This window comes from Heptranchias perlo, chromosome 6 (genome assembly GCF_035084215.1).
Source record: "Heptranchias perlo isolate sHepPer1 chromosome 6, sHepPer1.hap1, whole genome shotgun sequence".
NCBI classification, from domain to species: Eukaryota; Metazoa; Chordata; class Chondrichthyes; order Hexanchiformes; family Hexanchidae; genus Heptranchias; species Heptranchias perlo.
Window position 1 is genome coordinate 110,536,959 of NC_090330.1, and position 21,747 is coordinate 110,558,705.

The 21,747-nt window shown below is 46.2% G+C and overlaps 1 protein-coding gene across 2 annotated transcripts in view; it reads left to right on the plus strand.

Annotated features, from left to right (window-relative positions):
- The window catches only part of rasa3 (RAS p21 protein activator 3), a 121,110-nt gene that overhangs the window by 61,494 nt on the left and 37,869 nt on the right, over window positions 1-21,747 (plus strand). For both annotated transcript variants that reach the window (XM_067986636.1, XM_067986635.1), the window contains exons 5-8: window positions 5,487-5,563; window positions 18,872-18,952; window positions 19,724-19,796; window positions 21,416-21,492. In XM_067986636.1, coding sequence (XP_067842737.1) covers window positions 5,487-5,563; window positions 18,872-18,952; window positions 19,724-19,796; window positions 21,416-21,492 — 308 coding nt within the window. The remainder of the gene's footprint in view (window positions 1-5,486; window positions 5,564-18,871; window positions 18,953-19,723; window positions 19,797-21,415; window positions 21,493-21,747) is intronic.

The following is a 21,747-nucleotide window of genomic DNA, read 5'->3' on the forward strand; positions in this document are numbered from 1 at the left end:
CCTTGTTCTTATGTTCTTATGTTCTTAAGGCTCTGTTCCTGACGTGAAGCCTCACTCGATGTAGGCATGGATTGCAGAATCAGCCCTGTGGTGTGAAATCCTGTCGATGATCGGCATTCCTACCTAGAGAGGCTCCACACTGGGAGCAGAGACTCGGAAACTCACCCCTCGGTATTGCTCCATGATTACATAGAATTGCATTTGATGTACAGCACAGAAACAGGCCATTCGGCCCAACTGGTTTATGCTCCACACGAGCCTCCTCCCACCCCTGCTCCATCTCACCCTATCAATGTGCCATCGTGAAACAACAGCGGCAACGAGGACAGGAAGAATTTCACTGTGTACAAAGAATTATAAGGAATGTACAGCACAGAAACAGGCCATTCGGCCCAACTGGTCTATGTTGGTGTTTATGCTCCACACAAGCCTCCTCCCTCCCAACTTCATCTCACCCTATCAGCATTTCCTCTATTCCTTTCTCCCTCATGTGTTTATCGAGCTTCCCCTTAAATGTATCTATTCTATTCACCTCAACTACTCCTTGTGATAGTGAGTTCCACATTCTCACCACTCTCTGGGTAAAGAAGTTTCTCCTGAATTCCCTATTGGATTTAAGAGTGACTATCTTATTTTTATGGCCCCCAGTTCTAGTCTCACCCACAAGTTGAAACATCTTCTCTACGTCTACCCTATCAAACCCTTTCATAATCTTAAAGACCTCGATCAGGTCACCCCTCAGTCTCCTCTTTTCTAGAGAAAAGATCCCCCAGCCTGTTCAATCTTTCCTGATAGGTATAACCACTCAGTTCTGGTATCATCGTTCCGAAGTGAATTTAAGGCAGTTATCAGATGGTAGAGTTACAGGTAACAGCAGTCAGGTGAACTGGCATCTGCAGTGTTAGTATGCTGCAGAATCAGCTGGCATCTGCAGTGTTACTATCCTGCAGGAACAGCTGGCATCTGCAGTGTTAGTATCCTGCAGAATCAGCGGGCATGTGCAGTGTTAGTATCCTGCAGGAACAGCTGGCATCTGCAGTGTTAGTATGCTGCAGAATCAGCTGGTATCTGCAGTGTTAGTATCCTGCAGAATCAGCTGGCATCTGCAGTGTTACTATCCTGCAGGAACAGCTGGCATCTGCAGTGTTAGTATCCTGCAGAATCAGCTGGTATCTGCAGTGTTAGTATCCTGCAGAATCAGCTGGTATCTGCAGTGTTAGAATCCTGCAGAATCAGCTGGCATCTGCAGTGTTAGTATCCTACAGGAACAGCTGGCATCTGCAGTGTTAGAATCCTGCAGAATCAGCTGGTATCTGCAGTGTTAGAATCCTGCAGAATCAGCTGGCATCTGCAGTGTTAGTATCCAACAGGAACAGCTGGCATCTGCAGTGTTAGAATCCTGCAGAATCAGCTGGTATCTGCAGTGTTACTATCCTGCAGAATCAGCTGGTATCTGCAGTGTTAGTATCCCGCAGAATCAGCGGGCATCTGCAGTGTTAGTACGCTGCAGAATCAGCTGGCATCTGCAGTGTTAGTATCCTGCAGGAACAGCTGGCATCTGCAGTGTTCGAATCCTGCAGAATCAGCGGGCATCTGCAGTGTTACTATCCTGCAGAATCAGCTGGCATCTGCAGTGTTAGTATCCTGCAGAATCAGCTGGCATCTGCAGTGTTAGTATCCTGCAGAATCAGCTGGCATCTGCAGTGTTACTATCCTGCAGAATCAGCTGGCATCTGTAGTGTTAGTATCCTGCAGAATCAGCTGGCATCTGCAGTGTTAGAATCCTGCAGAATCAGCTGGTATCTGCAGTGTTAGTATCCTGCAGAATCAGCTGGCATCCGCAGTGTTACTATCCTGCAGAATCAGCTGGCATCTGCAGTGTTAGTATCCTGCAGAATCAGCTGGTATCTGCAGTGTTAGAATCCTGCAGAATCAGCTGGCATCTGCAGTGTTAGTATCCTGCAGAATCAGCTGGCATCTGCAGTGTTAGAATCCTGCAGAATCAGCTGGCATCTGCAGTGTTAGTATCCTGCAGAATCAGCTGGTATCTGCAGTGTTAGAATCCTGCAGAATCAGCTGGCATCTGCAGTGTTAGTATCCTGCAGAATCAGCTGGCATCTGCAGTGTTAGTATCCTGCAGAATCAGCTGGTATCTGCAGTGTTAGAATCCTGCAGAATCAGCTGGCATCTGCAGTGTTACTATCCTGCAGAATCAGCTGGCATCTGCAGTGTTAGTATCCTGCAGAATCAGCTGGTATCTGCAGTGTTAGAATCCTGCAGAATCAGCTGGTATCTGCAGTGTTAGAATCCTGCAGAATCAGCTGGCATCTGCAGTGTTAGAATCCTGCAGAATCAGCTGGCATCTGTAGTGTTAGAATCCTGCAGAATCAGCTGGCATCTACAGTGTTAGTATCCTGCAGAATCAGCTGGTATCTGCAGTTTTAGTATGTTGCAGAATCAGCTGACATTTGCGGTGTTAGTATCCTGCAGAATCAGCGGGCATCTGCAGTGTTACTATCCTGCAGAATCAGCGGGCATCTGCAGTGTTAGTATCCTGCAGAATCAGTTGGTATCTGCAGTGTTAGTATGCTGCAGAATCAGCTGGTATCTGCAGTGTTAGTATCCTGCAGAATCAGCTGGCATCTGCAGTGTTAGTATCCTGCAGAATCAGCTGGCATCTGCAGTGTTAGTATCCTGCAGAATCAGCTGGTATCTGCAGTGTTAGAATCCTGCAGAATCAGCTGGTATCTGCAGTGTTAGAATCCTGCAGAATCAGCTGGCATCTGCAGTGTTAGAATCCTGCAGAATCAGCTGGCATCTGTAGTGTTAGAATCCTGCAGAATCAGCTGGCATCTACAGTGTTAGTATCCTGCAGAATCAGCTGGCATCTGCAGTGTTACTATCCTGCAGAATCAGCTGGCATCTGTAGTGTTAGTATCCTGCAGAATCAGCTGGCATCCGCAGTGTTAGTATCCTGCAGAATCAGCGGGCATCTGCAGTGTTACTATCCTGCAGAATCAGCGGGCATCTGCAGTGTTAGTATCCTGCAGAATCAGTTGGTATCTGCAGTGTTAGTATGCTGCAGAATCAGCTGGTATCTGCAGTGTTAGTATCCTGCAGAATCAGCTGGCATCTGCAGTGTTAGTATCCTGCAGAATCAGTTGGTATCTGCAGTGTTATTATCCTGCAGAATCAGCTGGCATCTGCAGTGTTAGTATCCTGCAGAATCAGCTGGCATCTGCAGTGATACTATCCTGCAGAATCAGCTGGCAGGCCGGGATTTAAATCCCAGCTTTGGCAGGCATTTGCGGTTGGACTTTCTCCATGTGTCAAGCTGCCAGTTGTGGCTAGGCAATCAGCCACAATGTCATGCGAAGGTAAGATGAATGGCTGTGGGTGAAATTACCTTTTTGCAGAAAATTAATGCTTTGGAAAAAAAAAGCTCAAAATGTTACAATGATTATTTTGAAGAGATTTCTTTCCCTCAAAATATTTGGTTGGTTTCGACAAAAGTAAAGGCATGAAATCGGAAAGACTGTTCGACATCTGAATTCCTCCTTTGTTGCCATTTTTCACAGTTTAATATTATTCTGATCATTTAATTGCAGCAACAATCTGGTTTTGGACTGAAAGAGCTTGCAAGGTCTCTAGCGTTTCCTCCCCTCTGTCCTAACAAGCTGGGGATATTTTTAAACAAATGGTCAATGTGCAAAAAGGTGTAAAGAAACCTCCAGAGTGGAGTCAGAGTGTATTTACCACTGGGCACAGAGTGAGCACGCCACTGACCTCATCTACATCTTCTATTTTCCACCCTGTCTCTCTCTCTTTATTTTTTATCTGATTAATGTTCCTGTGAAGCGCCTTGGGACGTTTTACTACGTCAAAGGTGCTGTATAAATGCAAGCTGTTGTTGCTTTATTTATTCTCTTCTTTGTCTTGCATTAATTTAATTTGTATTCCTCATTTTTCATACTTTGTGTAGCACTGGTAACTTGCCCTATTTAATTAGAAAGAAAATGTTTGTGGCTCTTTATAACGGATGTTTTTGTGCAGTTCTATACCGGCCCAGCCAGTCCGCGTTGGTGTTTATTCTCCACACGAGGAGTATTCCCATCTCCCATTACCCCCATTTCCTGCACCCACCGATTTAACCATTCTTCAATGTTGACCTGGTCTCTGCTCCAATCACTAACTCCGGAAGTGAATTCCACAGCCTCACAACTCTCCGTATAAAAAAGTTTCTCCTGCTCTCTGACCCCAAATCTCTAACATTTAATCGTATATCCTACGTTCAATTGTGGAAGACCCCATAATGGTCGGAAACTGTCTGTTTCTATCTGTTCTCTCCCATAACTTTAAACACCTTTATCAAATCATCCCTTAATCTCCTCTGCTCTAAGTCTTTCTTTGTATTTATATTTCCTCAGACCAGGCAGCATCCTGGTGAATCTGTGATGTACCCTCTCTGTTGCCTCAATATCCTTCCTCGAGTAATCCATCTGTGGTCTTACTAACGTTTTATACAGATTCACCACTACATCTCGACCTTTATATTCTATACCTCTTGTTCTCTGATTTACTAGTCCAGTCCTCTGGATAACCACCCCAGTAACATAACCACTACACTACCACCGCCCATACTCCAGGGCAGTACTGAGGGAGCGCTGCACTGTTGGAGGGTCAGTACCGAGGGAGCGCTGCACTGTCGGAGGGTTAGTACTGAGGGAGCGCTGCACTGTCGGAGGGTCAGTACTGAGGGAGCGCTGCACTGTTGGAGGGTCAGTACCGAGGGAGCGCTGCACTGTCGGAGGGTCAGTACCGAGGGAGCGCTGCACTGTCGGAGGGTCAGTACCGAGGGAGCGCTGCACTGTTGGAGGGTCAGTACTGAGGGAGCGCTGCACTGTCGGAGGGTCAGTACTGAGAGAGCGCTGCACTGTCGGAGGGTCAGTACCGAGGGAGCGCTGCACTGTCGGAGGGTCAGTACCGAGGGAGCGCTGCACTGTCGGAGGGTCAGTACTGAGGGAGCGCTGCACTGTTGGAGGGTCAGTACCGAGGGAGCGCTGCACTGTCGGAGGTGACAGTTTTTGGATGTAGAAAGGAGGGACTTTCTACATCCAAATCGAGGCCCCGTCTGTCCTCTCAGGTGGATGTAAAAGATCCCATGGCAGTATTTCGAAGAAGAGGAGGGGAGTTCTCCTCGGTGTCCTGACCAATATTTATCCCTCAAACAACCGCATCAAAAACTGAAGAACTTTGAGCAAATCAGCTGCCGTGTTTGCCCACGTAAGAACCATCACTGCATTACATAATGAATGAATTGGCTGTGAAGTGTTTTTGGGATGTCCTGTGGATGTGAAAGGCACGATATATAAATGCAAGTCCCTCCTTTCTACATTAGAAAGTAAATTTCAGAGAGAAATCACAGTATTTTCTTGATGCAGCTGAACTGCACATTGCGTAACTCGACATTGTGATAATTATTTCAGGGCAAAGTTCACCTGGAGCTGAGGCTTAGTGAAGTCATCACTGACAGTGGGACCATTTGCCATAAGTTGGCAACACGGTAAGACCAATTGTATTTTGTATCTTAGAGACCTGTACTTGAGCTGTATCAATCTTCCAAAAGAGGTGGCTGCAGAGATAGTGGATGCATTGGTTGTGATCTTCCAAAATTCCCTAGATTCTAGAACGGTCCCAGTGGATTGGAAGGTAGCAAATGTAACACCACTATTCAATAAAGGAGCAAGAGGGAACTACAGGCCAGTTAGCGTGACATCAGTCGTCAGGAAAATGCTGGAATCCATCAATAAGGACATGGTAACAGGGCTCTTAGAAAGTCATATGATTAGACAGAGTCAACATGGTTTTATGAAAGGGAAATTGTGTTTGACAAATCTATTAGAGTTTTTTGAGGATGTAACTAGCAGAGTAGATAAAAGAGGAACCAGTGGATGTGGTATATTTGGATTTTCAAAAGGCTTTCGATAAGGTGCCACACGATAAGGGCTCATGTGGTTGGGGGTAATATATTAGCATGGATAGAGGATTGGTTAACAGTGGGGTGCTGCAAGGATCAGTGCTTGGGCCTCAGCTATTTACAGTCTATATTAAGACTTAGATGAAGGGACCGAGTGTAATGTATCCAAGTTTGCTGATGATACAAAGCCAGGTGGGAAAGTAAGCTGTGAGGAGGACACAAAGAGCCTGCAAAAGGATATAGACAGGTTAAGTGAGTGGGCAAGAAGGTGGCAGGTGGGGAAATGTGAGGTTATTCACTTTGGTAGAAAGTGTTTTTGTTTTCTCAACATTTTTTAAATGGTGAGAAATTATTAAATGTTGGTGTTCAGAGAGATTTGGGTGTCCTTGTACACAAAACACAGAAAGTTAAACTGCAGGTACAGCAAGCAATTAGGAAGGCAAATGGTATGTTGGCCTTTATTGCAAGGGGGTTAGAGTGCAAGAGTAAGGAAGCCTTGCTGCAATTGTACAGAGCTTTGGTGAGACCTCACCTGGAGTGCTGCGTACAGTTTTGGTCTCCTTATCTAAGGAAGGATATACTTGCCTTAGAGGCGGTGCAATGAAGGTTCACCAGATTGATTCCTGGGATGAGAGGGTTGTCCTGTGAGACGATGTTGAGTAGAATGGGCCTATACTCTCTGGAGTTTAGAAGAATGAGAGGTGATCTCATTGAAACATAAGATTCTGAGGGGGCTTGACAGGGTAGATGCTGAGAGGTTGTTTTCCCTGGCTGGAGAGTCTAGAACTAGAGGGCATAGTCTCAGGATAAGGGGTCAGAGATTTAGGACCGAGATGAGAAATTTCTTCACTCAGAGGGTTGTGAATCTTTGGAATTCTCTACCCCAGGGTTCTGTGGATGCGGAGTCATTGAATATATTCAAGGCTGAGATGGATAGATTTTTGGACTCTAGGGGAATCAAGGGATATGGGGATCAGGCAGGAAAGTGGAGTTGAGGTGAAGATCAGCCATGGTGGAGCAGGCTCGAGGGGCTGAATGGCCTATTCCTGCTCCTATTTCTTATGTTCTTGTGTTCAATCATCCAGCAAAATTTGTTGTGTGATTTTAGCATTTACTGTAGTTGTCAGCTCAGTTCAATTCTTTGCTAGGAAACTATTGATGTTTGACTCCCAAATCCTTCCTTCCCCTCAACATCCCGCCTTGCTCAAGGGGCAGAGAACGACTCAAAAAGTTGACACAAATAAGGCACCAGAAGATTAATTTTGAACTCGTACTTTCTCACTAGATTCTTCGCAAACTATTGATTCGATATAGATAGAATCATAGAATCATAGAAGTTACAACATGGAAACAGGCCCTTCGGCCCAACATGTCCATGTCGCCCAGTTTATACCACTAAGCTAGTCCCAATTGCCTGCACTTGGCCCATATCCCTCGATACCCATCTTCCCCATGTAACTGTCCATAGATGGTGAGGTAACAACCCCGCTGCTGTTTTGGGTTGTAACATTTAATGAAGGTGTGGATTGCAGTGGGTTCCAACGCTACACTTCCTGTTGTCCCAGAGTTAGCAGTGCAATCAATGATGCACACACCTCTCTGTAAAATACTGACAGGCTCGCTCCCATGAAGCGAGTGATGGTATGGGTTTACTGCAATAAGTTGCTTTGTGTTAAGTTTCTGTTATCTTATGGATTTGAAAACTACAGTCAGCGTACAAGATGTAACACAAGATAATTGTAAACAATTTTACAACACCAAGTTATAGTCCAGCAATTTTATTTTAAATTCACAAGCTTTCGGAGGCTTCCTCCTTCCTCAGGTGAACGGTGTTGGAAACGTGAACATCGTTCACCTGAGGAAGGAGGAAGCCTCCGAAAGCTTGTGAATTTAAAATAAAATTGCTGGACTATAACTTGGTGTTGTAAAATTGTTTACAATTGTCAACCCCAGTACATCACCGGCATCTCCACATTATCACAAGATAGACACCGATGAGGAAGGCGATTGCCCCCATCGTAGCTCATTCATCTCAAAGGAACACAGAGGCTGGGATCCTTTGCCAGAAACCATTGTTGAAACAGAGACAAACATTCTTTTAAAGGGAATTAGATAGTTGCTTGAAAAAGAGGAATATTACGTTAATTGTAAGGTTTATATCAATTAGTGTTAAATTATAAACAATTTTACAACACCAAGTTATAGTCCAGCAATTTTATTTTAAATTCACAAGCTTTCGGAGATTTTCTCCTTCCTCAGGCAAATGTTTGCCTGAGGAAGGAGAAAATCTCCGAAAGCTTGTGAATTTAAAATAAAATTGCTGGACTATAACTTGGTGTTGTAACAGTGTTAAATTAGGTTCAAGTGGTTCGTATCAATTGGGAATTCTCTGGTATCTATTCATACGAGAACTGATCTAGGGTGTGGATAATATAACATTGAGCTCTGTGAATAAAAGCTTGGAAGCAACTGGAGACCAGGCTCCAGTATTCTATCCTTCACCACTAGGCTATCCGACTTATAATATATTAAAGGGTACGGAGAGTGAGGGGGAGAGTGGGATTTGACTGGGTGGGATATTAAAGGGTACGGGGAGTGACCAGGAGAGTGGGATTATACTGGGTGGGATATTAAAGGGTACGGAGAGTGAGGGGGAGAGTGGGATTAGACTGGGTGGGATATTAAAGGGTACGGGGAGTGAGCAGGAGAGTGGGATTAGACTGGGTGGGATATTAAAGGGTACGGGGAGTGAGCAGGAGAGTGGGATTAGACTGGGTGGGATATTAAAGGGTACGGGGAGTGAGCAGGAGAGTGGGATTAGACTGGGTGGGATATTAAAGGGTACGGGGAGTGAGGGGGAGAGTGGGATTAGACTGGGTGAGTTATTAAGGGGTATGGGGAGTGAGGGGGAGAGTGGGATTAGACTGGGTGGGATATTAAAGGGTATGGGGAGTGAGGGGGAGAGTGGGATTAGACTGGGTGGGATATTAAAGGGTACAGGGAGTGAGGGGGAGAGTGGGATTAGACTGGGGGGATATTAAAGGGTACGGGGAGTGAGGGGGAGAGTGGGATTAGACTGGGTGAGTTATTAAGGGGTATGGGGAGTGAGGGGGAGAGTGGGATTAGACTGGGTGGGATATTAAAGGGTACGGGGAGTGACCAGGAGAGCGGGATTATACTGGATGGGATGTTAAAGGGTAGGGGGAGTGAGTGAGAGTGGGATTAGACTGGGTGAGTTATTAAGCGGTACAGGGAGTGAGTGAGAGTGGGATTAGACTGGGTGAGTTATTAAGGGGTATGGGGAGTGAGGGTGAGAGTGGGATTAGACTGGGTGGGATATTAAAGGGTATGGGGAGTGAGGGGGAGAGTGGGATTAGACTGGGTGGGATATTAAAGGATATGGGGAGTGAGGGGGAGAGTGGGATTAGACTGGGTGGGATATTAAAGGGTACAGGGAGTGAGGGAGAGGGTGGGATTAGACTGGGTGGGATATTAAGGGGTACGGGGAGTGAGGGGGAGAGTGGGATTAGACTGGGTGGGATATTAAAGGGTACGGGGAGTGAGGGGGAGAGTGGGATTAGACTGGGTGGGATATTAAAGGGTACGGGGAGTGAGGGTGAGAGTGGGATTAGACTGGGTGGGATATTAAAGGATATGGGGAGTGAGGGGGAGAGTGGGATTAGACTGGGTGGGATATTAAAGGGTACAGGGAGTGAGGGAGAGGGTGGGATTAGACTGGGTGGGATATTAAGGGGTACGGGGAGTGAGTGAGAGTGGGATTAGACTGGGTGAGTTATTAAGGGGTACGGGGAGCGAGTGAGAGTGGGATTAGACTGGGTGGGATATTAAAGGGTACGGGGAGTGAGGGGGAGAGTGGGATTAGACTGGGTGGGATATTAAAGGGTACGGGGAGTGAGGGGGGAGAGTGGGATTAGACTGGGTGGGATATTAAAGGGTACGGGGAGTGAGGGGGAGAGTGGGATTAGACTGGTTGGGATATTAAAGGGTACGGGGAGTGAGGGGGAGAGTGGGATTAGACTGGGTGGGATATTAAAGGGTACGGGGAGTGAGGGGGAGAGTGGGATTAGACTGGGTGGGATATTAAAGGGTACAGGGAGTGAGGGGGAGAGTGGGATTAGACTGGGTGGGATATTAAAGGGTACGGGGAGTGAGGGGGAGAGTGGGATTAGACTGGGTGGGATATTAAAGGGTACGGGGAGTGAGGGGGAGAGTGGGATTAGACTGGGTGGGATATTAAAGGGTACGGGGAGTGAGGGGGAGAGTGGGATTAGACTGGGTGGGATATTAAAGTTGTAGGGGGAGTGAGTGAGAGTGGGATTAGACTGGGTGGGATATTAAAGGGTACGGGGAGTGAGGGGGAGGGTGGGATTAGACTGGGTGGGATATTAAAGGGAACGGGGAGTGAGTGAGAGAGTGGGATTAGACTGGGTGGGATATTAAAGGGTATGGGGAGTGAGGGGGAGAGTGGGATTAGACTGGGCGGGATATTAAAGGGTACGGGGAGTGAGGGGGAGAGTGGGATTAGACTGGGTGGGATATTAAAGTTGTAGGGGGAGTGAGTGAGAGTGGGATTAGACTGGGCGGGATATTAAAGGGTACGGGGAGTGAGGGGAGAGTGGGATTAGACTGGGTGGGATATTAAGAGGTACGGGGAGTGAGGGGGAGAGTGGGATTAGACTGGGTGGGATATTAAGAGGTACGGGGAGTGAGGTGGAGAGTGGGATTAGACTGGGTGGGATATTAAAGGGTATGGGGAGTGAGGGGGAGAATGGGATATTAAAGTCCTCCTCCTACCCTTCAATTTGTGCCCCATTGTTGTGGACCAGTTTGAGTTAGTGTTCTGGAATGTTTGTTTATTTAGCTTCACGTCGCGACAGGATAAATCCCTCAGATTTCCCTTCGCTAAGTGCTGCCTTCACAATTAATCACAGTATGACTGATTTACGATGTCCCTTGAGTGCACGGTTTAGATTTGCCACCTCCTTGGCAATACATTAAGTTGTAACTCCTTTGAAAGAATTGAACTTGCGGGAAGAATTAGACGTTTGAAATGACGCCTGAGGCCCAAGTTGGGCCGAGCTTCTGCTCTTGTGTTTGGGGCAGGCGCTGCTCGTGCCCCATTGGCTGTGCACCTGAAAATGGGCCAGAACTAATTTCTGCCCCTTGATGTTTCAAAATATCTGCTGCTCCTGTTTTGTGCAAAATACAATGGCCTAGAAATTTGTTGACGCCGCGTCCATTTAACGGGCCTAAGACGGGCTCCTGAGCGTCCAATATGGCGGGCGGCGGGCACGTGTACTTTCCGCGCCGGAAGTGCGCTGCTCACCACATTGGTAACGGGCTGGAGTATAGGCGTCCAGGGCCTGTGCCTGAAACAGGAGGTAGTTTTGAATGAGACAGTCAGCCAGGGGCTGGTTGTTGATGGTGTCTCATTATTCCGATAGATATGGAAGATGTTTATGTAACATTGAAGAATGGTTTGTGTCTCCCTGTGAAATCCGTTGACACAGATCAATTCAAACATGACGTGCTTGATGCTGTTGAGGTTTGAAACAAAGGGCCCCTAAGCATATTTACATAAATTGTATTTGCATAAAACATATTTGCATAATACACATTTACATAAAGGCCTGTTTTGCAGATGTAAATTATAGAGGCACTGGAGAAGGTACAAAAAAGATTTATAAGGATGCCAGAACTGAGAGGTTATACCTATCAGGAAAGACTGAACAGACTTGGGGCTCTTTTCTCTAGAAAAGAGAAGACTGAGGGCTGACCTGATAGAGATCTTTAAAATTATGACGGGGTTTAATAGGGTAGACGTGGAGAAAATGTTTCCACTTGTGGGGGAGACCAGAACCAGGGGCCATAAATATGAGAGAGTCACCAATAAATCCAATCGGGAATTCAGGAGAAACTTCTTTATCCAGAGAGTGGTGAGAATGTGGAACTCGCTCCCACAAGGAGTAGTTGAGGCGAATAGTGTAGATGGATTTAAGGGGAAGCTGGATAAACACATGAGGGAGAAAGGACTAGAAGGATATGTTGATAGGGTGAGATGAAATAGAGAAGGAGGAGGCTCATGTGGAGCATAAACACCGGCATAGACCCGTTGGGCCGAATGGCCTGTTTCTGTGCTGTACATTCTTTGTAATTCTATGTAAATTAGAGGCCTAACACCTGTTTCAGGAATTCCTTCTTGAAATGCAGCTGCCCTGAACACAGCCAATGCCAGGCCTGCTGTGTTCAGGATGACCAGGTCTAGATGCTGCCTAACTGGGGGTCCTTAAAGGGACTACTGAAGGCCACCACGAAAAAGGTACATTTAAAGAAAGTATTTACCTGATTGTGGACCTGGGAGGAGTAGGGCTGTCCCCCCCAATCCCCCACTCTCCACAGCAGTCTGGCCTTCACTTGGACCCCCTCCCGATCGACCCCCCCACCTTCTCCCCAGGATGTGGAGATGCCGGTGATGGACTGGGGTTGACAATTGTAAACAATTTTACAACACCAAGTTATAGTCCAGCAATTTTATTTTAAATTCACAGACAGGTGTTGCCTTGCAGGTAACACCTGTCTGTCTGCACACTGATTGCCTTGGCAACGGGCAGTTGAAAAAACTGTCTGTAATCACCAAGCATTGTTCTGTGAATTATAAATGCGATTTCATTTCGAGGATTTCATTTCCACATCGTTCACCTGAGGAAGGAGGGAGCCTCCGAAAGCTTGTGAATTTAAAATAAAATTGCTGGACGATAACTTGGTGTTCTCCCCAGGACCCAGCGATCGCCTGAATTGTAAATACGCTCGGCCGGTGAACTGCCTGGGGACAAGCAGCAGGGGTCAGCCCGCCGGCCTAATTTAAGGTCGGCGGGCTAAGGTCATAGGTCCCTTAGAGGATGAGACCGGGAAATTAATGGTGGGAAACATGGAGATGGCAAAAATGCTGAACAAATATTTTGTTTCAGTCTTTACGGTAGAGGACACTAAGAATATCCCAACACTGGACAAACAGGGGGCTCTAGGGGGGGAGGAGCTAAATACGATTAAAATCACTAAGGAATTGGTACTCAGTAAATTAATGGGACTCAAGGCAGATAAATCCCCTGGACCTGATGGCTTACATCCTAGGGTCTTGAGGGAAGTGGCAGTAGGGATTGTGGATGCTTTGGTAATAATTTTCCAAAATTCTCTGGACTCAGCAAAGGTCCCGGCAGATTGGAAAACTGCTAATGTAACACCGTTATTTAAAAAGGGTAGTAGGCAGAAGGCTGGAAATTATAGACCAGTTAGCCTAACATCTGTGGTGGGTAAAATTTTGGAGTCTATTATTAAGGAGACAGTAGCGGAACATTTGGATAAACATAATTTAATAGGACAAAGTCAGCATGGCTTTACGAAGGGGAAGTCATGTCTGACAAATTTGCTTGAGTTCTTTGAGGACATAACGTACAGAGTGGATAAAGGGGAACCAGTGGACGTAGTGTATTTAGACTTCCAGAAGGCATTCGACAAGGTGCCACATAAAAGATTATTGCTCAAGATAAAGAATCACTGGATTGGGGGTAATATTCTGGCATGGGTGGAGGATTGGTTATCTAACAGGAAGCAGAAAGTTGGGATAAATGGTACATTCTCGGACTGGCAACCTGTAGCCGGTGGTGTTCCGCAGGGGTCGCTGCTGGGTCCCCAACTCTTTACAATCTATATTAACGATTTGGAGGAGGGGACCGAGTGTAACATATCAAAGTTTGCAGATGATACAAAGATGGGAGGGAAAGTAGAGAGTGAGGAGGACATAAAAAACCTACAAGGGGATATAGACAGGCTGGGTGAGTGGGCAGAGATTTGGCAGATGCAATACAATATTGGAAAATGTGAGGTTATGCACTTTGGCAGGAAAAAATCAGAGAGCAAGTTATTATCTTAATGGCGAGAAACTGGAAAGCACTGCAGTACAAAGGGATCTGGGGGTTCGAGTGCAAGAAAATCAAAAGGTTAGTATGCAGGTGCAGCAGGTGATCATGAAGGCCAACGGAATGTTGGCTTTTATTGCTCGGGGGATAGAATATAAAAACAGGGAGGTATTGCTGCAGTTATATAAGGTATTGGTGAGACCGCACCTGGAATACTGCATACAGTTTTGGTGTCCATACTTAAGAAAAGACGTACTTGCTCTCGAGGCAGTACAAAGAAGGTTCACTCGGTTAATCCCGGGGATGAGGGGGTGGACATATGAGGAGAGGTTGAGTAGATTGGGACTCTACTCATTGGAGTTCAGAAGAATGAGAGGCGATCTTATTGAAACATATAAGATTGTGAAGGGGCTTGATCGGGTGGATGCGGTAAGGATGTTCCCAAGGATGGGTGAAACTAGAACTAGGGGGCATAATCTTAGAATAAGGGGCTGCTCATTCAAAACTGAGATGAGGAGAAACTTCTTCACTCAGAGGGTAGTAGGTCTGTGAAATTTGCTGCCCCAGGAAGCTGTGGAAGCTACATCATTAAATAAATTTAAAACAGAAATAGACAGTTTCCTAGAAGTAAAGGGAATTAGGGGTTACGGGGAGCGGGCAGGAAATTGGACATGAATTTAGATTTGAGGTTAGGATCAGATCAGCCATGATCTTATTGAATGGCGGAGCAGGCTCGAGGGGCCGATTGGCCTACTCCTGCTCCTATTTCTTATGTTCTTATGTTCTTAAATGAGGCCCGAGGCCCAATATCGGGTGTGCCTCGGGTCTACCCCTTCCGGTGCATGGACCAGGCAGCCTGACATTATCCAGTTCCACCCCAACCTGCCCACTCGCCAACTCAAATCAACTGGAGATTTTTTTTACTAAACTTGATGATAGGGGTTGCCAACTCTGGCTGGACGTATTCCTGGAGGTTTTATCACATGACCTCCTTCCTCTAACTGCCCCCTGCCCAATTAAACAGCCGTTTTACCCCCATCGCCAATATTTTTATAACTATTAAAGGAAAGTGTTTGAAGAAAATGAAAGAAACACAATTTTTTTTAATGCTGCTATGGTTTTTCTCCCAGGATTTTGCTCCCAGCAGAGTCCTGGAGATAAATCTCCAATCCTTGGAGACTCCAGGGCAATCCTGGAGGGTTGGAAACTTGACGATCGATTTCCACTCATCGCCTCTGGGGGTGTTTTTAAAGCAAGGTGTCCTGGCCAGTTGAGTGTGCCAGGCCACACTGGGCACTTGTGAACAAGGGCAGGCAGCTTCAGTCACTTCTAAATTGTTTCACTGCCATTTCGCTGATCCTGATCATGAATTTTCTTGGTTCATTTTGATAAACGATAAGCTGGAAGCTGCCCTCGCCCATGTTCAGCGTTCATAAAACTGACTTCATAAATCAAAGAGTTGTTCAGACTTTAAAATAAACTTTTAATTAATTTCCTCCAAGTTTAAAAATAACTTCCAGTGCTCCTTGTGTACAGAGGGACCTCTCGGACCACTTTACAGGATAGTGGGTAGTGAACCGGGTTTGTGGGGGGGGGGGCGGGTAACAGAGGGGCTAGGAGGGGGTGAAAGGACGGTTGAAGGGAAGGGTCTTTGATAGGCTTTTGGAAGTAGGGAAGGAGGCAACAAGCAGGAAAAGAGAGGGTAAAGAGCAGAGGCACAGGAAGAATGAATGAATGAATAAATTTGCATTTATACATTACCTTTCATAACAGGACATTTCAACCCCCAAACAGCCAATGAATTACTTGAAGTGCAGTCACTATGATCTTGTAGGCAAACGCGGCAGCCAGTCGGTGCACAGCAAGATCCCACAAACAGCGGTGAGATAAATGGCCAGTTAATCTGTTTTAATGATGTTGGTGGAGGGATAAATGTTGGCCAGGACACCGGGGAGAGCTCCCCTGCCTTTTGAATAGTGTCATGGGATCTTCCGTCTTTCGGATGAGGCGCTAATCCGAGGCCCCGTTTGCCCTTCGGGTGGAAGTAAAAAGATCCCATGGCCACTATTTCAAAGAAGAGCAGGGGAGTTCTCCCCGGTGTCCTGACCAATATTTATCCCTCAAACAACATCACTAAAAAACAGATTATCTGGTCATTATCACATTGCAGTTTGTGGGATCTTGCTGTGCGCAAACTGGCTGCTGCGTTTCCTACATCACAACAGTGACTACACTTCAAAAATACTTCATTGGCTGTAAAGCAGTTTGGGATGTCCTGAGGTTGTGAAAAGCGCGATTTAAATGCAAGTCTTTCTTTAACGTTGTGGGAACTTTGTGTATGTATGACTGACAGTGAAAGTAACACGCAGTCAAAATGCACAAAACCAACTATTTTTAAAAATGCCAAACACAGGTCGTGTTTTACACGGAAGGAAAGGCACCGTCACATATTTTTGTTTAGGGCTCCCTTTAAAATGAAAAGCTGAGCCTTTTCTCAGCCCGGTACGCTGACATTATTTGAGTTGTGTAAAGGCCCAGACAGTATACCCAGAGGGAATGGATACTGTGCTGATTAACCAGAAGACATGCAGGATATGGTACAAGTACTAACTTGTTCAGAGAAGCTGCGTGAAGCTCTCATTTTTGTGGGAAGGAAATGTTTATTTGGCTGCTGTTGGAAGGGCACTGGAAATTAGACAACAGCTTCCTCATCGGGAATTCTCCACATCCTTCCATGCTTTAAATCACAATTTTGAGCCCTTGTTCAGAGTGAAACGAAGTTTATCTTCAGCTGGCCTGCAACAGAATTCAGGTGTCGGGTCGACCTGTTCACTGTGCTCATGGGCCAAATGATTCAGTGGCTGTTCCACTGCGTCACGTTCCCCCCGCAGATCGCTGGGTCAGGTGGATCAGCCCATTCGCCTGTCTCTGAACCAGTGGAATCATTTCTCACTGGTCTCTTCACTTTCCTTGACTCTCCTGCCTCCCCCCACCACACACACACACACACACACAATCAAACACACGTTTACACACACACATCCACACACAATCAAACACACACGTACACATACACGCGCACAATCACATATGCACAATCACACACAATGTCACAATCACACAATGTCACCATCACACACACAATGTCACACTCATACACAATCTCACACACGTACACAATCACACACAATTAATCTCACACACGCAATCACACACATGTACACATACACGCTCAATCACACACACACACAATTACACACACACACGCTCACACGTACACACACATGCAATCACACCCACACACAATCAGACACACACACGCAATTACACACTCACAATCATACAGGCGCACTCTAGATTTCCCCATCGAAACATAGTTATCCACTTCTTCCAGATTCATACAGCTGATTGGATATGCCACGGGGTAGATGTCCATTGTCACCGGTTGGATGGTGTTTAGTGGGACAGATTACCCCGCCTTGCCTCTCAATGGAGTGAAATGTGGGCCGATTCTCTCATGAACAGGCAATGACTGCCCGGGGTAAAGAATCTTACCCCTCTATATTCTGAAGATACTTAAATAAATTCAGAAACACCAAACACATTGCAACACAATTAGATCAGTGGGAGCCTGGACAGACTTGATCGCTGTAAATAAATACATATTTGCAGGCACTATGATATGTGAATAAATTAACCATGTTTCAGCATATTTAGTGACCAGATAGTATTTATTAGGTTGATCAGAAAATTATAGATTGTATCTTTGTGCTTCATTGGCTGTGAAGTGCTTTGGGAACTGTAAATGCAAGTCTTTTCATCTGAGAGGGCATTCAGGGCCTCGGTATAACATCTCACCTGAGAGGGCCGAAGGGCCTCTATCCGTGCTGTATAACTCTATGACTCTATGACTCTATGAAAGGCGCCACCTCTGACAGTGCAGCACTCCCTCAGTACTGCAGTGGGAGTGTCAGCCTGGATTGTGTGCTCAAGTGGGGTTTAAACCCACAACCTTCATAACTCTGAGGCGAGAGTGCTACTCACTGAGCCATGGCTGACATCCCTAAAGAGAGAAAAGGACATAGTGGATACCAAGCACAGGGAAAGAGGGCAAACAATAGAGAGGCTTGGATAGGGACCAAAGACAAAATTGAAAAGGAAAGTGTTGAGGCATTGGGAAGCAGGGAGAGAGGCAGCGAGCTGGAGGAAACGAGATGATGCTAAATTTAAATGTGAGATAGATAGCTTTTTGGCAACCAAAGGTATTAAGGGATATGGGCCAAAGGCAGGCATATGGAGCTAGATCACAGATCAGCCATGATCTCATCAAATGGCGGAGCAGGCACGAGGGGCTGAATGGCCTACTCATGTTCCTATGTTCCTATGAGGCCAAGGGGATATTCGAAAACAAGGAAAACAACATTGAAATATCTTTACATATGAACATAAGAAATAGGAGCAGAAATAGGCCATAAGGCCCCTCGAGCCTGCTCCGCCATTCAATCAGATCATGGCTGATCTTCGACCTCAACTCCACTTTCCCGCCCGATCCCCATATCCCTTGATTCCCTAGAGTCCAAAAATCTAGCAATCTCAGCCTTGAATATGCTCAACAACTGAGCATCCACAGCCCTCTGGAGTAGAGAATTCCAAAGATTCACAGCCCTCTGAGTGAAGAAATTCCTCCTCATCTCAGTCTTAAATGGCCGACCCCTTATCCTGCGACTATGCCCCCTGGTTCCAGACTCTTTGTATATTGATGAAGGAAGGAGTGGGCAGAGGCTGTAACCTCAGTGGGAAGTTTAAGTTGACTCAGAGTGTGTACCGTGTTTGATATATTGGTTCAATCACTTACTCAGAAACTGTGCACAGACGTGTTATACAGTAATGGGGGGGGTGAAACCCGTCACTGCATTTTAATCATTGATTTGCTTGTTGTCTTTTTGTTTCTAACCAGTGTTATAGAGTGCCAAGACTTACCAATAGTCAATGGACAATGTGATCCTTACGCAACAGTTACCTTATCGAGCCCATCCAGGTACCCATTAACTTATGTGCATTTATTATAATTTGTCTGTTACCTGCACAACAGCCAATCCCAATCAATATGTTATTAACATTCCTGTGCAATTTCTGTCCACAAACCTTACTTTCTGTTGCCACATTTTTTGGTCACACTTTTGTGGTCAACAGATTTGCAACTTGCCACCCGGATGCAAAACTGTAGAAAGAACCCAATTCTCATTTCCCTTTGCCCCCAACATTCCCCATTTAGTTTTGCTTTGTCAACGGCCATGATGTAGTTGCAGTATCTGGCCAATAGGTGGGTGAGTTTCTCACTCACTCCCTCCCAACTAGAGTAGTGTATTGGTTATATTGGTTAAGTTACTGGCTATTAATCCAGAGACCAAGGGGCATTATTTTAACCTAACTCGCCGGGCAGGAAACCCGGGATTGGGCGGAATGCTGGTTTCACAGCCTGCCCAATATTGACTTCAGTGGACGGTAATACCAGCGTCGCACCTGATCCAGTCAGTTTCCTGGCCGGCGGGTCAGGTTAAAATTGGACCCCTTGGGTACAGTCCCACCATTTGAGAATCCAAACGAAGGGTTATAAACATGGACCATTAACCCTTCCCCTCTCCAAAGATGCTACCCGACCTGCTGAGTGTTTCCAGCATGTTCTGTTTTTATCTCAGATCTCCAGCATCTGCAGCATTTTGCATTTTGTTTTAAAATATTTCCTGTTGAATAAAGCTTCAAGTCCATACATTGACAGGGCGCTGTCTCTTATTATTTTGGGTGTTAGGTCTGAGTTGAAGAAAACAAAAGTAAAACGAAAGACGAATAATCCCCAGTTTGATGAAGTGTTCTATTTTGAGGTAAGTGCTTATCAGAGGGTTGTCTGAAATGTTCTCGTTCTATTTTCACAAGTACAGATGGTGGCTGGTTTTGATTCCCTTTTGTTCGGGATTTGACCATGTGAAACTGGGCCTTTCCATTGACTCATTAGTATGTTACTTTTCAGCAGTTTTCTATAATAAATCGTAGTCATGAAAATTTGTAGCAAAGTTACATGCAAGAATACCAAACTTCTACTGGCATTGAATGAATGTGCACACTCCTGGGGCAGGCTCATGGTGCGCACATCTGGAGCTGGTACTTTGCCTGGTTGTAAAGCTCTTTTCCTCTGTTTTCGGAGGGTGTTTAAGAAATGTCAGATACAGTTGAGGTGAAAGTTAGAACTTCTGAAACTTTGTGTAAAGTGGCTGAGCTTTTACGCCACAGCACAAACTGTTTTTATATTATTGGTTTCTGTGCCTCACCAGTCCGGCTGGTGGCAGCTTCCAGGTATTCCCGCTGGACTCGCCAAGGCCGGGAATATCATCAGTAGCCACTCGTTCAGCTATTAAATTCCTGCTCTCTGGAATTCTCAATCCATCTTACTACCTCCCTCCCTTCTTTCAAAATACTCCTCAAAAACCTACTCCTCTTATCATGCCTTCACTTCCCCTCCCTTAGCCTCTCCATTTCCCTCCCTTTCCCCATCCCATCCCATTCCCCTTTCCCCATCCCAGCCTCTCCATTCCCCTCCCCTTTCCCCATCCCATTCCTTTCCCCATCCCATCCTCTCCCCTTTCCCCATCCCAGCCTCTTCATTCCCTTCCCCTTTCCCCATCCCATCCCTTTCCCCATCCCATTCCCTTCCCCTTTCCCCATCTTAGTCTCCATTCCCCTCCCCTTTCTCCATTCCCAGTCTCTCCCCTTTCCCCATCCCAGTCTCCATTCCCTCCCCCTTTCCCCATCCCAGTCTCTACATTCCCCTCCCCTTTCCCCATCCCATTCCTTTCCCCATCCCATCCTCTCCCCTTTCCCCATCCCATTCCTTTCCCCATTCCCATCCTCTCCCCATCCCATTCCTTTCCCCATTCCCATCCTCTCCCCTTTCCCCATCCCATTCCTTTCCCCATTCCCATCCTCTCCCCTTTCCCCATCCCAGCCTCTTCATTCCCTTCCCCTTTCCCTATCCCAGTCTCTCCATTCCCCTCCCCTTTCCCCATCCCATCCCTTTCCCCATCCCATTCCCTTTCCCAATGCTCATTATCCACCATATGCTTTTCCTCTTCATTGTAAAGGTCTCGGAGATGCCTTGCTGCCTGTGAGGAGAGCTATGGAAAAGCAAGGTGTGGTCATATACGCAACAATCAGGTTACATTGGCTGCAATCGCTGTCCACTGCTGCTCCATCCAAAACCTGTGCAGCAACATAGGTTCAATTCAAACATCCCTGTTCCTCCACAGGGCTGTTCCAAAAGGAACCCACAGCACTCAGTGTGTGGCCAGAACATTACACATATGTCTCTCTCCCCACCCTTTGGAGTTGGGAGTCATCGCGCGGTGTCACTATATGGATATTGGTGTTAGCGTTTACACTGAGCGCTCTCTGTGCAAACCTGTACTCCAAGCAGACCTGTGTCGCTCACCTGTTCCTTTCGATGCAGGTGACAAGGCCTTGTAGCTACAGTCGAAAGTCACACTTCGATGTTGAAGAGGAGCACGTTGAGAAGATGGAGATCAGGTGAGTGAAGATTGAAGCTTTGTTTGCTGGAAGCTCCTTTAGGTGGTGTTTGATTCTCAATCTTGGATTAAGTAACATTTTTGTTCTTCCAAATCTTACCGGACAAAAACCAGGAGTTTATTTGTAGCTTTGTTTCTGTACGGAAGAAACCTGACCTTGACTGACCTCTTCATGGAGTGGTTATTTTGGACGTGGTAGGTAGGCCATTTGTAGTAGGAGTTCCACACAATATTCTAGATGGGGGTCTGATCAATA